We start from the raw sequence: 15,457 nt of genomic DNA, 5'->3' as shown, positions 1-15,457 counted from the left end.
TTATTTATGAAAAGAAAAAATACAAAATACATTTGAACTAAGAGGACCCGCCATTGAATAACCGGAAACGGAAATGAAATTAAGCCATCATGTCCTTATCATGTCAACCTGTCAATTGGAAAATTAGTTCCAGACGACAACAGAAGGCTTTCGGTGGCGTATCGTGTTCAGATTTAACACAGAGTTGACACTTCTTTCTAGTTCAGTTTATTCATTGCCTAAAATATCATGCTAAATCTTATGAGATTTTAGTTTTTTTCCATTTATGTTTTAAAATTATTAGTATATTTTCTAAATAACATAAGATGACTGTAATGCAGTTAACGTTAGCTATTATAAAGCCTCATATTATCAAAAATCCGTTTTCTCTCGACGGTATAAGAAATCATATTATTTCTTCAAAGTTTAAAATTATTAAATCCAAGAGAAAATATATTACATTAAAAGAAGCAGAACATTTTTATGAAGAGCATAAACATAAGTTCTTTTACAACAGACTGGTGACATTTATGACGAGGTATTTTTATTAATTTAATTTTCAACTTAATTTTTTAAAATGTAACTTTAGTGGAGAATCAGATTTATATATTCTTGCGAAAGAGAATGCCATTAAGGACTGGCGAGCTTTAATGGGACCTACTAAGGTTTATAAAGCTCAGTTTGAGGCATCTAATTCTATACGTGGTAAATATGGTCTGACTGATACGAGAAATGCTACCCATGGTTCAGGTTTAGAAAATATTCTCCTATATTGTACACAGCATCATTATCTAAAAATGTTTACAGACTCTCCCGAGACCGCTAAAAGAGAAATAGAACTTTTTTTTCCAGAGTTTGATTATGAAAAATGGTTTCGAGATGAACAGTTTCAGTTTCTTAAGAATGATATTAAATTTGATAAAGAAAATTTTGTACACACCATAGGCAATAATTAGATAACTACTGAAATATATATCTTGTTAAAATAAATTTATTACTCACAATACATTTAAAGAATTTTAATCACAGGTACACTATTCATAAAAAATGGATATTATTTTCAAGCATTTATTTTAACAAATACTTTTGGTCTCTGAAAGACTTTAATTCCTCCATCAATCCGTTTCAACTCTTCTTCTATTTCCATTTTTCTCTTTTTCATTTTTAAAGTATCGTTTCTTACAGGCATCATATTTAATTCTTGAATTCTATCTGCATAACCTAAATTATATTGTTCAGCAATTTTTTTTTCTTAACTAAATAATACAATCTTACTTTGTCTTAATACTCTTAAAGTCTCTTTTCTTTCATCTTCTGGTAATAAAATATGTCCTGGTGGACACTCTGGTTCATTTTCTTCTAAAACTTCTTCCTTTTTATCCCTCAGATATTTTGGAACAACACCCTTCTGATAATTTGATGGAGCACTAGCCATTACTTTGACAGGACTATGTCTCACAGGTCTAGTTTTTATATTTTGCATATTTTCCTTAATAAAATCTTTGCTCTCTAATGCTAAAGAAAAAAAAATATTTTTCTGTTAAACCAACAAGAACAATATCACTTACTTAGATGTTCCATATTGTCAGTAATATTAATATTATCTCCTTCCCCACTGTGTAAAACACTTCCAGATTTGAGAATATTAGGGCTTGGATATTTAATAACTCCAGTATCATACAAATGTTCCAAATTCTCTTGCCTTTCAGTTTGCATTGCCCGGTGTGTAATTTTACTCTCTTCCACTGTACAGAAATTAATGTTCTCTTTCTTCTTTAAAACTGTTTTGTTTTTAACAATTCTTGGTACACCCGTAGCTACATGTTTTATTTCAGGTTTTTCATCCAAATTTGTATTTTCTGATTTTGCTAATACAGGATTACTCTTGCTTAAATTACTTTCTGTAGACCGGGCTAACCGGGCCGCGTTTTTGAATTTATCGAGAGTTTTTTCACTCCTCTTTCTTGGTTGTATTACTCCAGCTTCCTGTAAAATTCCCTGCATCTGCTTAATTGATTTAACATTTTCTTTAATAAAATTCCTCCTGTAAACAGGTTCTGAAATTATATTTAATATTATATTATATACATTGATCAAAATATAACTATGGTATTTAAAGCTATTTTTTACCTACTTGAATCGGGGAAAACACCCCTCAAAGTTGTAGAATGCATATTGATTCATTAATAATAGGTAATTTAGAAATTGAGTCCTATCTTTCGACACTTACTGACATAAATAATTTTTTACTAATTCATGACAATAAAAAATTGAATTTCTATACTAACAATCCAAACACCAGTAACATTGATTCTCTATTATCTAGATAGAGCATTTAAGAGATAAATTAATATCATTAAATAGGATTTGATAGTCGTAATTGTGTGAACTTCAATAAATTATAAAACTCCAACTGCATGTTTCGTGTTCAGGTAAATCTAAATATTAAATCTATAATGTCTTTATAGACTCCATTGTTTTGATTATCTCTGATTATCTTTAGAAATTTTAATATCATAAATATAAATGAAGTTCGCTCCAAAGTATATTAGTTTAATGGCCACAGATGCCAGGGCAAAGATTGGCTCTCTTCATCTTTTCCATATCTTAGGCAGTAGTAGTATTCATGGTGTATACTTAGTTTTACAGCCTGAGCTGCCAGGGCTATTCGGCCTTTTCATATCTTTCCCTAAATGCAACTATAGATCATCATAGATTATAATGGCCCCAATCTATTCTTCTATGAATAGTCTAGCCCTATTTCTATCTTCTATATCTCTGGAAAGGCCCCAAGTCCCAAGTTTACGCTTTTCATTTCATATCGCGTGTTTCATATTCACTTCCCGGCAAGATCTTCCGTTCTGTGTTCTGTCAACAGTGTGTCAACAGTGGAGTAGGATCTAAAAAGAGTAGGATCAATCATGGATCAATGACTAAAGAATCCAAGGACAAATAACACCCGAGAGCAAATTTTGACGCTGTCACCAAACAGTGCCGTAGCACATATTTTTCTTAACCTAGCTGTTTGAAGCAATATTTATATTTTTTGAAAATTGTTTTGACTACGCCTATGGTGTATCATCCTAATTAATTACGAAAAAAACGTATTAAAATGTTAACAAAAGGTACAAAACTAGTATCGACGTATAGCACATATCAAGTACATATAGATGTTAATTGAAATTGAAGAATAGTTATCGAATTCAATAAGAAAATGCTAAAAAGTTGGAGTGGACTGTTTATTTACCTATGAAACGTAACTCCTGGCTCTTTCTTATCGCTACTGCTTTCACTTGAAAGCTGAACAACTAATCACCATTGGGTAAAATGGTGTGGATCCGGTGGCTGACCTTGAAACGAGTTTTTGCTGCATATAGTCACAGACACTACGCATGCGCACATCTTCGATGTTGCCAGATTGCAAGTTATTTTGGAATTATTTTTAGTAGAAAACAAATATGTACTTTTCAGTGTTTTTTTGACAATATATACCGTATGATCGAAAAAACGGCGTCCAGTTGGCTGGGAAATGACGATTCAGGACATTTCCCATATAAAATGACAGCGATCTTCATTTCATAGTCATCGCTGTCGCTATTTTTTTTCAATCATAGTACGCGGTATTATTTATATTATTATTTTAATATTTCGCACAACACGTGAACGCTTATTATGTATTTTCATAGTCAATAAAATTAAATAGAAATAAAACTCTAGATTCCTATAATTAATCTAATTGCTGTAGATTATTATGCTACGTTTAAAAAGGGCTTTATGGCTTTATTAAAAATTCGGGAAATTAAAAGGGATGTGTCCAAGTTTTTTCTTTCTTTTTAATTTTTAAATGCTGTAGCTTCATGTCATGTTTATAATAGTTTTTTTTATCATTCCATCAAAACTACGGAGAACTACTATAAACCATATTTTTTCTAATGGAAAGATGGAATAGGATATGCAAAATTAAGATATTTAACATTTATTTTCCAGACAAAGCATAATATAGCATTAAGATTAAGACATAACAAATATTATAAGAAAGATCTTAATATAAATCACAAACTAAGTGTTAATTTGGTCTTGTATAAACACAGGTATAAAACTAATAAGATCAATCCTCAACCTTCACCATATTGTCAAGATTTGGCATTATAGGAAACAAAAAATTACAGTAAATTAAGAAAAGAATATCAAACTACACGGTATTAAATACTGTAATGTATTCTACGACACAAACCATCTCCCTTCTAAAGAGAAAAAGATAAAACATAAAGCTTATTTTAGTCTTATCACCACACTCTTCGATAAAATATATGTCTAAAATTACTATTAATCCACTAACTTGATATTTTTAAAAAATTATGATACAAACATTATAATCAAAGTATATTATATTAGTAACATTATAGGTAAAATGTTACCTCTATCTCCCATTGACGTGTATTGTTCTATAAGACTCGTCATGATAGTACTTCAATACATCAATAATCAAAACTATTGTTGCCTGTAAATAACTAGAAATTAAATAATTTGAAAGAAATGAAATAATTCTAATAAGTTTAAAACCATTAAGAAAAAATCAGTAAATGATAATTTTTAATTCTAATGTAAATATATAAATAAATGTTATTATTATTACAATTTTATATATTCAATTTTATATATCATTCCTTAAGTTTGGATATCAAGATAAATCTGAAATTATAAAATTAATTAGAGAATTTATTATTATTGATTAACACTCAAAAGAAAATTTTCAACTGCAAATAATTCGAAAATAAACTGCAATTTGGCAACATCGACGATGTGCGCTTGCGTAGTATCGATGATCAAATGCAGCAAATATGGGCTTCAAGGTCAGCCACCGGATCCACACCTTTACCCACCATTGTAATAAAGTTTATACAAAGTTTACTACACACAAACTATTAAAAATCGCTAAAATTGTCGCTGGTGACCAAATGATGACTCATTGTTTGCCACCAAAACAAAAAAAAGGTCACAAATTCTGCTGCAGCCCGTTAGGGGCGTTACATGTCCTTATATTCTTTAGTCGTTGAGTAGGATCATAGCATGGGATCATAGTATGGAGTGTAGACAGTGACTAAAGAATATAAGGACATGAAACGGCTATATAGGGGCTGCAGCAAAATTTGTGACCTTTAGACGCCATTTTTTTGGACATAACAAATGAATCATCAGCGACAATTTTAGCGATTTTTAATAGTTGGTTGTGTGTAGTGAACTTTGTTTAAACTTTATTACAGTGGTAATTTCTTCAGCTTTCGAGTGTAAAAGGCGCAATGATAAGAAAGATCCAGGAGTTACGTTTTATAGGGAAATAAACAGTCCACTACACCTTTTTAGCGTTGTTTTATTGAATTCGATAATTATTTTTCTGATATTATATGTACTTAATATGTGCTATACGTCGATACTAGTTTTGTACCTTTTGTTAACATTTTAATACGGTTTTTTCGTAATTAATTAGTATGAGAATAATGATAAAAATAAAAAAAAAAAAAAAAAAAAAAAAAAATACCAAAAATATAAATAACGCTTCCAGGGCTATGTTAGAAATATGTGCACGGACAGTTTTGGAGATGGTCAAGTTTGGTCTGGTCGGAGAAATAGAAGGGATAGGGTACGAACATAGTGTAGGCAGGTTTCTGCTTTCGTTGTTGCCGAACCAGCGCCGTCTCTGGGGACATATTCTTGACCACTCGCAACTTCAAATATCGCTCGCATCTCGCATCTCTAAAAAGCCATATAACAATAAACGTGAAGCGTAACTTTGCGTATATGCATCACGTTTATTGTATATGGCTATTTCTGAGATGCGAGAAGGATTCGGAAGTAGATACTTAAGAGGAAATTTAAACTAATTAACTACACTACAAACATATTTCAAACGACGCGGCTCACGCCTGCCGGGAGCACATAGATGTTTTTGGTCTATAACTGGCCCCCCCACCCCCCCCCCCCCAAAAATTTTTTTTTTTAAATGGAATTATTATTTGAATGAAAATTAGTATCCGTTCAATGCTTAAGTCTCCAGCATTGGAATATGCACAAAAATCTTGCCAATATTTGCACTGCAAAAAAATTGAGTTTAGAATAGTTCTTAAAGGAAATAAGTGTTTACCAACTATTAACACATCCGCTCAAATTGTTATACATATAACAATTACTTTCTTTTCTGGCATCTGGTTTTTGCAAGAATTGCTATTTGATCGGTGGAAAGGGTTTCAGAGTAAGAGGAAAAATATTGATGTAGGAAAAACAAAATGGGGTTACATATTAGCAACCTCTTCTTTCTAATTAATAATTAATATTACTAGCAAATAAGCAAAAAAAATAATAAAACATAATTTTTGGCCAACTTTTAGTTCTAAATAATATGTTACAACAAATTAATATAAAAATAAAATAAACTTTTCGTTCCGGTAAAAGCGAGAACGGCGTTGAACGCTGGTTGACGGTGCCTGCCTGCTTTCACTGTGAACTAGCAGATTTGATAAACGTCTAATTTTTTAAGTATAAGCGCGAGGCGGCGCGGCCGGCGCGGCGCGGCGCTTCTATGTAACCATATACAGGGTGGTCGACAGAATAAGTGCAAGTATTTTAACTTTCAACTTGGTAGTATAGTTCAACCCAGAAACCGCCTAATGAGGTTTTTTTTTCTAAATATTTTTTTTTTGAAAATTCGGATTTTTGAAAATATTTTTGGAATTTTTTTGCATTTTTTTTTATAAAAAAAAAAATTTGTAAAAAAAATAGTTTTATTGAATATTTTTTTTTTTTGGTTATTTTTTACGTATATATATAAAGAAAAATCAGAAAAGATCAGGTGGTTTCTCAAACAAATCTCGAAGTATTCGAAAGAATGTGTAAGGACCAATAACTATTGACTACAATAAAACGACGGAAAGGAGCATATTTTGGCATATTTTTCGAAATAACAAATATACGTTTCTTACAGCTGATCGTTGAGGGGAAGATTGAAGGACGACGAGGCATCGGGCGGTAACGGTTTTCCTGGTTGCGGGATTTGTGCCAGTGGTTTAATATAGAAGAGGCAAGTGCAATTATACGTTTGGCTCAAGACAGGAATTCCAATTGATGGTCGCAAACCTCTCGCGCGAGGCAGAAGGCACATGAAAAGGTTTCTCAAAATTTTAGCAAAAAAGAATTTTTTTTTTTTTTGGAAATTTTCAAAGTTAAATAACTCGTTATTTTGACTAATTTGAAAAAACGATAAAGAGAAAATATGTTTCCTTTATCGAGATCTACATCTTTAAATACTTGCCTTATTTCTGGAATAACCCTGTTTATAACAATACACGTGATGGGTATACGCAAAGTTGCGATCGATGTCAAGAATAGGTAACCAGATTGGCGCTGGCTACGAGCGGCAAAACTGCTTGCACTGTGTTCGCACACGTTAGTACGGAAATAGTGGAGGCAGGTTTCTGCTTTCCGACAACCAGCGCCGTCTCTGAGGACCTATTCTTATACGATCACTCGCATCTTCAAATATAGCTCGCATCTCGCATCTCTAAAAAGCCATATAACAATACACAGATGCGTAACTTTGCGTATATGCATCACGTGTATTGTATATGGATATTTCGGAGATGCGAGAAGGGTGCTGAAGTAGATAATTAAGAGGAAATTTACCTGATTAACTAACCTAACCTAACCACATTCAAACGCCGCGCCAGCCGCGCCCGCCGCGCTTCACCACCAAAGGTATTTGGTCTATAGCCTGGTCAAAAGTGATATTTTTTATTTTCATTTTTATCTTAACTGAATACAATCAATAAATACTAAATGTAAGCACGTTTATTAGATTTTTTTAAGTCGTAAGTTGACTATCAAATAAATAATATATTTCAAATTATAAGTATGAATTATCTTGAGTGTATTCTGAATATTTCTAAAATTTATAAAATAATTGGAATTGTTTATAGTGCTTTTTGCAAATTGTTTATAATAACTGTCAGGATACAGAGCCAGCTGGCAAGTCCTGTTTATGCCATATTTTTATTTTGAAACGTCCTTCTATTCTATTTCTGTATAATGTTTCCCTATTTAAAAAATCAGAGGCATTTTTTATAAGGTGTAAGACTATTCCGTAAACGTTCAATGCTCAAAGTCTCCAGCTTTTGGAATATGCAAAAAATCTTGCCAGTATTTGCCACTGCCAAAAAAACATTGATTTAAATAGATTCTTAAAGGAATTAGTTTTTACCCTATAACACCCATTCTCGCTCAAATATCGTCTATAATATACAAATTACTTTTCTTGTTCTAGCATCCTCATTCAATTGCTTGATTTTGCACAGAATGGCCCTATTTGATCGGTGGAAAGGGTTTGAGTAGAGGAAAAAATATTGTGTAGGAAAAACAAAATGGGGATCCACATTAGTACCCTCTCCTCTAATATTTAATATTACTAGCAAAAAGCAAAAAAATCATAAAACATAATTTTGGCCAACTTTTAGTTCTTATTACCCTCTGTGCGCCATCGGCGCGATACCATGAAATAAATAAATTTTCGTTTCCGGTAAAAGCAGGACGCCGATGAACGCTGGTTGACGGCGCTTACCTGCTTTCACCGTGAACTAGTCGATGTTATTAACGCGCTTTAATTTTTTGGGTTATAAGCGCGAGGCGGCGCAGCGCTACTATGTACCCATATACAGAGTTGCCAGAAATACATTTTAAGTATTTTAACTATTTAGTATAGTTCAACCCCAGAAATACGCCTATGAGGTTTTATCTAAATAATTTTTTTTGAAAATTCGAATTTTTTTTGAAATTTTTTTAGATTTTTTTAGTTTTATTTAAAAAAATAATTTCTTGATAATATATATGGCAACATAGGTAGTAGATTAAATTACAAGAAAAAAATCAGAAAAGATCCAGTGATTCAAACAAATCTCGAAGTATTGGAAGAATATGTAAGGACCAAGAACTATTGACTACAATAAAACATGACGGGAAAGCATACTTTGGTCATATTTTTCGTAATAACAAATATAGTTTCCTACAGCTGATCGTTGAGGGAAAGGTTGAAGGACGACGAGGCATCGGGCGTAAACGGTTTTTCTGGTTGCGGAATTTGCGCCAGTGCCAGTGGTTTAAAATAGGAGAGGCCAGTGCAATTATCCGTTTGGCTCAAGACAGGGAGAAATTCCAATTGATGGTCGCCAACCTCCGATGAGGAGAAGGCACATGAAGCAGAAGGTTCTCAAAATTTGGGCAAAAAATCATTTTTTTTTGGAAATTTTCAAAGTAAAATAACTCCGTTATTTTGGACATATTTGAAAAACGATAAAGAGAAAATATGTTTCTTTTAGCGAGATCTACCACCCTTTAAAATACTTGCACTTATTTCTGGGATACCCTGTTTATCACAATACACGTGATGCATATACGCAAAGTTACGCATCTGTGTATTGTTATATGGCTTTTTAGGAGATGCGAGATGCGAGCGATATTTGAAGATGCGGGTGGTCAAGAATAGGTCCCCAGAGACGGCGCTGGTTGCCGGAAAGCAGCAACCTGCCTCCACTATGTTCGTACCCTAAAGCATATTAAATTGTTTTCACACATTTTTGGCACAAATCGAGGGGATTAGTCAACCGAGAACAATAAACAAAATGCTTTGTTTTCGTCATGGCTGGGAAACTTAAATGGAAATGACAGTTCATTAAAAATAGTTTTTCCTCCAAAATGCAGAGGCGCAAAATATTAAAACTGTCAATATTAACAATGCAAATGTCAGTATCTGACAATAATAAAATTTGATTTTTATCTGTCACTCAGAGACGCTTTTGTTGTGTTTTTACGGTTTGATTTCGTTTTGATTTGTGGAATTATTGTAAAGATTAATTCTTCAGATTTTTGCCAGTATTCTGTAACTTTGACAATGTTTTAAAAATGGTGGGACAATTTGTGTTTTGTAATAACTCTTAATTATTTTTATCATGTTTTTTTTTTTTTTTTTTTTTTTTTTTTTTTTTTTTATTATTATTATGAATTAAACATATGTACTTACAGTTATTATTAATTAGTACTGCTAATAAATGCCGCAGAACGGTTATTTAATTTTTTTACGGTGCGTGTAAGGTGGGACATTACGTTTTATATTATTAGCATGATCAGCCAGATGATTACATCTGGTTTAATTTTGTTTTTCTTATTTCAGGTCCCAAACGAAAACAAACTGGGTATCTTGCCTACACCAAAATTGTATACCTAGCCGTTTCCAATTCACTTCGAAGGGAGGAAAATTATGTAAAACTGCATATTTGCTGAAAACCGCCAAAGATTAAATTATAACTGTAACAACTTAATATATACTATTTCTAGTATTTTTAATATATTTTTTAATTAATATCCGACATATAAGAACACTTTGTATGCTTTTAATTCAGTTGATTTATCGTTTATAATATTGTTACGTTTTTTCGTCGGTTCCGTGTGGATAGAAAGTCACTATTTATTTAACACTAATTAACAAAACTAATAACGATAAACGACTTATAGAACTATTTACAAACGATTTATAACTAAGAATTTATTTTGAATTTTAGCGCGTCAACTGTATATTTATAACTGCCCTCTCTAGGCCACTGCCGCCGGCTTTATACCGACAGGTAAAGAAATCTAGAATAGTCCAAAGATCGTTAGGCGCATAGAAAAGGTTTTCCAATGTTCTCGTATGTACGGAGTCCATTTCTAATTGGGTCACGATTCTTGTCTTCCTCAGACAGATAGATCATTGGGTGTCTATGCGATGTTACGGTCATCCGAGGGCGGGCATATTGTGTGGCCTTGAGTTGGGTCGAGTCCACACCGGTCTGCAACACTGCCCCCTTCGTAGGCACATGCTCGTCCCGAGATGTATACGGTGAGTGAAGGTATTTGCAAAGCTGGCCCTGGTACATTGCGAAGTCTGGGTAGAAATAGCAGTCTACAGGTTTCTCTCCCGATCTCAGTTTTGGGTTGTAGCAGCAAACGAGGATCTCGATTCCCGTAAATCTATACAAGACTTCAATCATGTTCCGGATTGTACGTCAACTCAAACCATCGAGTCCACACGCCAGCTTCGGAATGGCTAATCGTGCAGTGTTGTTGTTTAGCAGGGCTTCTTTCAGTTCAATCAGGGTCTTACATAGATTGAGATAAGTCAGCTTACTTGGGGACCATTCCTTGGTGACCAGGTAGAAGTTGTGCCTTGCTTGACCATTTGCATTGTCGGTTAGCCTCAAGACTTCCAACCTCTGGATCCTGTCGGCGTAGTTCTCCGACACGCCCAAACTTCTCATTGAACGTCGCAGCGATTCTTCTGGACATCCGCAAATCTCGATCCACACAATGAGCGAGCGGATAATCAGGAGGCACGGAAGAGGTCTCGTTGATCTTCTTTGGTTTCACCATAGCGAGCCTTCTCTCTGCTGTTGTATCGGGCCATGAAGTCGTCAAAGGACATCTGAATCAGAGGGATCAAAGCTGCAGGTTCTCACGGTCCCAGCACGATCTTCTATTTGCCTTGGTAGGGGCTCAAACGGTTGGAATGGACTACCCTCGGTTTTCTTTTGGCAATTTTCTGTTACGGTATACGACGTCATTAATTCTATCCATGACTTCGTATGGCCTTTCCACGAGGATTGTAGCTTCGGAGATAAGCCACGACGTCTCTGCGGGTTATATAGCCACACCAACTTCCTTGGTTGGTATCCTCCATGCTCAACTTGAATGTCGTAGTGTTCCTTCATTCGGTCACTAGCACTTGAATATTTAGGCGGACTCTCTGATGAATATCGTCCATCCTTTGACGTAGTGTGTGTACATAATCTTCTCCGGCGACTTCTTCTCCCGGACGGCAACCAAATTTCAGATCACGGGGTAGGCGCACTTCCCGTCCCGTAACGATGCTGGCTGGAGTTTGCCCTGTAGATTCCTGGACTGTGGACGGATGAACAGTAGGCCAACAGGAACAGGTGAAGAAATTTGTCCCAGTCTCTTTGGTGGTCAGAGACTACTTTGGCCAGATAACGGTTGATAGTTCTGTTCATGCGTTCAACCATCCCATCGGTTTGTGGATGTAGAGCCGTCGTCCTGGTCTTTCGGATGTTCAGGACTTCACAGACGCCTTAGAACAGATTGGACTCAAAGTTTCTACCCTGATCTGAATGAAGCTCAATGGGAACACGAAACCTGCAGATCCATTCTTTAACAGGGGCATCAGCAATCGTGGACGCTTCTTGATTGGCAACGCGTAGGCCTCGACCCATTTGCTGAAGTAATCCATTACTACCACAATGTATTTGTTGCCATCGTTCGTCTCCGGGAAGGGACCAGCCACGTCGATCGCTTTTCGTTCGAAGGGACTACCAACATTGAACTGGCGCATAGGGGCTTTACCACGCTTTTGTGGCCCATTAATGGCTGCGCAAATGTCGCATTTCTTACACCAGGCCCTCACATCTTCTTTGCAGTTCACCCAGTAGAACTGTTCACGCACCTTGCCAAGTGTCTTGGTAACACCAAGATGTCCTCCGCTGTTTCCATTGTGAACTTCCTCCAAGACTTCGGGGACCCTCTTCTTTGGAATGACGATCTGCCTTCTCTCTTCTTGTCCCTTCGGTCTCTCGATCACACGTGAAGTAGTCCGTTATCTATTATCAAGGAATTCCACTGGGCCCAGTACGACTTTACGTTCGGCGAATATCCGCAAACTTCTTCCCACGTTGGTCTTTGGCCTGTGTTTTCCAGTTAATTACTAAACTAATTCTGGGTCACTGGTTTGGTCTTTTGCAAGATCTTCGGGTTGCCAACTATCATTAACCACTTTTGTTCTTAGGAGTTTCACTGCTTTCTCTTCTGCTCGAGAACAATGCTTACAGTCCTTAGCGCAAGGTCTTCTGGAAAGTGCGTCGGCATTTCGATGGATTGCCCAGCTCGATGTTCTGTGTCGAGTCAAATTCTTGTAATCGTTCAATCCATCCTAGCTACCTGCCCTTCAGGATTCTTAAACAGCCATTTCAAAGCAGCATGGTCTGTTCTTAACAAGAACTTTCTTCCATATAGATACTTGTAGAAGTGTTCCACTGCTTTAACTACTGCTAGTAATTCTCGTCTGGTTATACAGTAGTTCCTTTCCGGTTTGACAAGGTCTTACTAAAATAACCAATGACTTTTTCTTGACCATCCTGGATCTGGGACAGAACAGCGCCTAACGCAGCATTGCTAGCGTCGGTATACAATATAAAGTTTCCGTTGCCAAGGAGGTAGCTAAGTATGGGCGCACTAGTCGGGGCCTTCTTCAATTTTCAGGATACCTCGTCAGGAATCTGAGTCAAGAGAAACCTCTCGCCTTCGGTATGTCTGGTCAATGGTTTTGCGTTGGTGGCGAAACCCTGTATATAGCGTCGATAGTATGTGCATAGTCTCAAAAAGCTTCGTAGTTCATGTTTATCTTTAGGTATCAGCCACTCTTCCACTGTCTTGGTCTTCTGGGGATCTACCGCAGCTCTGGGAACTACATGGCCAGTAGATGGCGCACTGCTGACACAGATGACTTTTCTTGGGGCTAAGTTTTAAACCAGAACTCCCTAGTCGCTTGAAAACTTCTTCCAAATTCTTCTGATGATGGTCAAAGGATTTCCTAACCACTATGATGTCATCCAGGTACACTAAACAGGTGGTCCAGGTAGTCCCTTTAACACAGACTTCATTAGTCTTTCGAAGGTTGCTGGCGCGTTGCACAATCTAAAAGGCATGACGGTAAAGTGCCACAGTCCGGAGCCCACCGGGAACGCTGTCTTCTCTCTGTCTTGGCGCCATGTCGACTTGCCAATATCCACTCTTCAGATCTAACGTAGAGATTATCGTTGACCCCGCCAGTGTGTCTGGAGTATCGTCTATCCTCGGCGGGGGATAACTATCCTTCTTAGTAACATTATTGAGCTGCCGATAATCAACACAGAACCTGGTGGTACCGTCTTTCTTCTTTACTGGTACTACCGGCGATGTCCACGGCCACTTGTTAGATGGTTCGATGACACCATCTTCTTTCATTTCTCGAAGGATTTTGTCAGCTTCTTCATGTTTGGCGAGCGGAAGTCTTCTCGGATTTTGTTTGATTGGTCATGCATCTCCGGTGTCAATTTTATGTTGTACTAAATTGGTGCGACCTCTATCTCCTGCTTCTCCTTTATCAAACACGTCTTGATACTTGATTATTAGGTTTCTCACTTTTCTACTATTTTCGGGAGATGATCCTTTAACGTTTACTAACTCCTTCACCATTTTTGGAATTTTTGAAGTCGAAACTTTGGAGCTTCCACGCTGAATGACTGGGGAGACCGAACAACAGTACTCTAACAGGGTTCCCTTCTTCAAGGATACAGAATAATAATTCGTGTTCATTACTCTCACCGGTACAGTCTTCTTCGCTCGTAGCAGGGCTTTTCCAACAACGATCCCTCGTCCTATTTCGCTGTCATGGTTCCTAGGCTCCAACAAAATAAGCGCTCCCATTATTCATTTTACCTTCCATGCAACCATCCAAAAATATATCACAGCGCTCAGGGATCGAAACATCTTCTGCTACCACGCGAAGCGTCTCCTCACATTTTCGATGTAGAACCACTTCTTCTTCATTTATTTTCAGAATTCCCTGTTTGAAGTTTAGTTCAAAACCTTTAGTGGTTATGATGTCCATTCCGAGAATAAGTTTATCTTCGATATCTGCTACTAACACTGGATCACACTGGATGTTCCAAACTGGTGCTCCCAATAACGAAATTAAGGTTTACTTCTCCATGGACAGCAGCGGAGCCCCCGTGGCAGTACGTAGTCGCCATTGTTTTGTTTTAACCTTCTTCGATGTTTTAAGAATGTTCGGTCTGATGATAGTTTTCGTCACACCTGTATCCAACAGCAGGGTCCGGAACTCTCCATCAACGAAACCATCCACAAAATGCTGTTGAATTTGTGTTGTAGCGATGCGACTTGAGTAGTTTTCGTTGGGGCATGTTGGGTACAGGTCGACGTGTGCCACTTCATTTCGACCCTTAGTAGTTTTCCGACCTCGACGAAGCAGGTTCTTCGTTCTTCTCCTCACAACGGCTTCGCACGTGTCCCACCTTTCCGCAGTTCCAGCAACGAATCGATCCCTTCTTGCCCATGTACTGGTCCATTACCTTCCGAACAGTCCCTTCCACGGATTCGTCGGAACGTTCGTCGATGGCCCGTACTCTTCCAAAAGACCTATAACTTTGTTTCGCGGCCTCAAATTCTAGGGCATGTGCTAAAGCATCCACCAAGTGCGTTGGGTGGGCTAGGGGAAGTGCTTGTCTTGTCTCGTTATCACGTAAGCCGTCGGAGGATGCCTGTACTGCCAACCGCTCCATAACTTTCTCTGGCGTAGCAGGGCACGCAAGGCGAACACGGCGGACTACCA

General features: G+C 36.8%; 2 protein-coding genes across 5 annotated transcripts; one reads left to right on the top strand and one right to left on the bottom strand.

Moving 5' to 3' along the window:
• Positions 1–213: 213 nt before the first annotated feature.
• Positions 214–981, top strand: LOC115879309 (nucleoside diphosphate kinase 6-like). Its single transcript, XM_030896068.1, has 3 exons — positions 214–517; positions 569–729; positions 787–981. Exons 1-3 carry the CDS (start codon positions 306–308, stop codon positions 933–935), a joined length of 522 nt encoding a protein of 173 aa, XP_030751928.1. The 5' UTR covers positions 214–305; the 3' UTR covers positions 936–981.
• Positions 941–3,248, bottom strand: LOC115879308. 4 transcript variants are annotated; one of them, XM_030896066.1, is made up of 5 exons: positions 3,227–3,248; positions 2,110–2,879; positions 1,548–2,023; positions 1,255–1,494; positions 941–1,200 (listed from the first exon to the last, which is right to left on the bottom strand). In XM_030896066.1, the coding sequence occupies exons 2-5, from the start codon at positions 2,151–2,153 to the stop codon at positions 1,040–1,042; spliced, it is 921 nt and encodes a 306-aa protein (XP_030751926.1). In that variant the 5' UTR covers positions 2,154–2,879; positions 3,227–3,248; the 3' UTR covers positions 941–1,039. The 4 variants fall into 4 exon arrangements, with proteins under 4 accessions (XP_030751926.1, XP_030751925.1, XP_030751927.1 ...); XM_030896065.1 differs by having other exon boundaries at positions 2,114–2,879; positions 3,227–3,247; XM_030896067.1 differs by having other exon boundaries at positions 1,548–2,036; positions 3,227–3,245.
• Between the last annotated feature and the right edge of the window lie 12,209 nt (positions 3,249–15,457).

Source organism: Sitophilus oryzae, unplaced genomic scaffold (assembly GCF_002938485.1).
Source record: "Sitophilus oryzae breed Bouriz unplaced genomic scaffold, Soryzae_2.0 scaffold_1576_pilon_pilon, whole genome shotgun sequence".
Lineage (NCBI taxonomy): Eukaryota > Metazoa > Arthropoda > Insecta > Coleoptera > Curculionidae > Sitophilus > Sitophilus oryzae.
The sequence above is the reverse complement of the archived record's forward strand: the minus strand, read 5'-3'. Positions and strand labels throughout refer to the sequence as shown.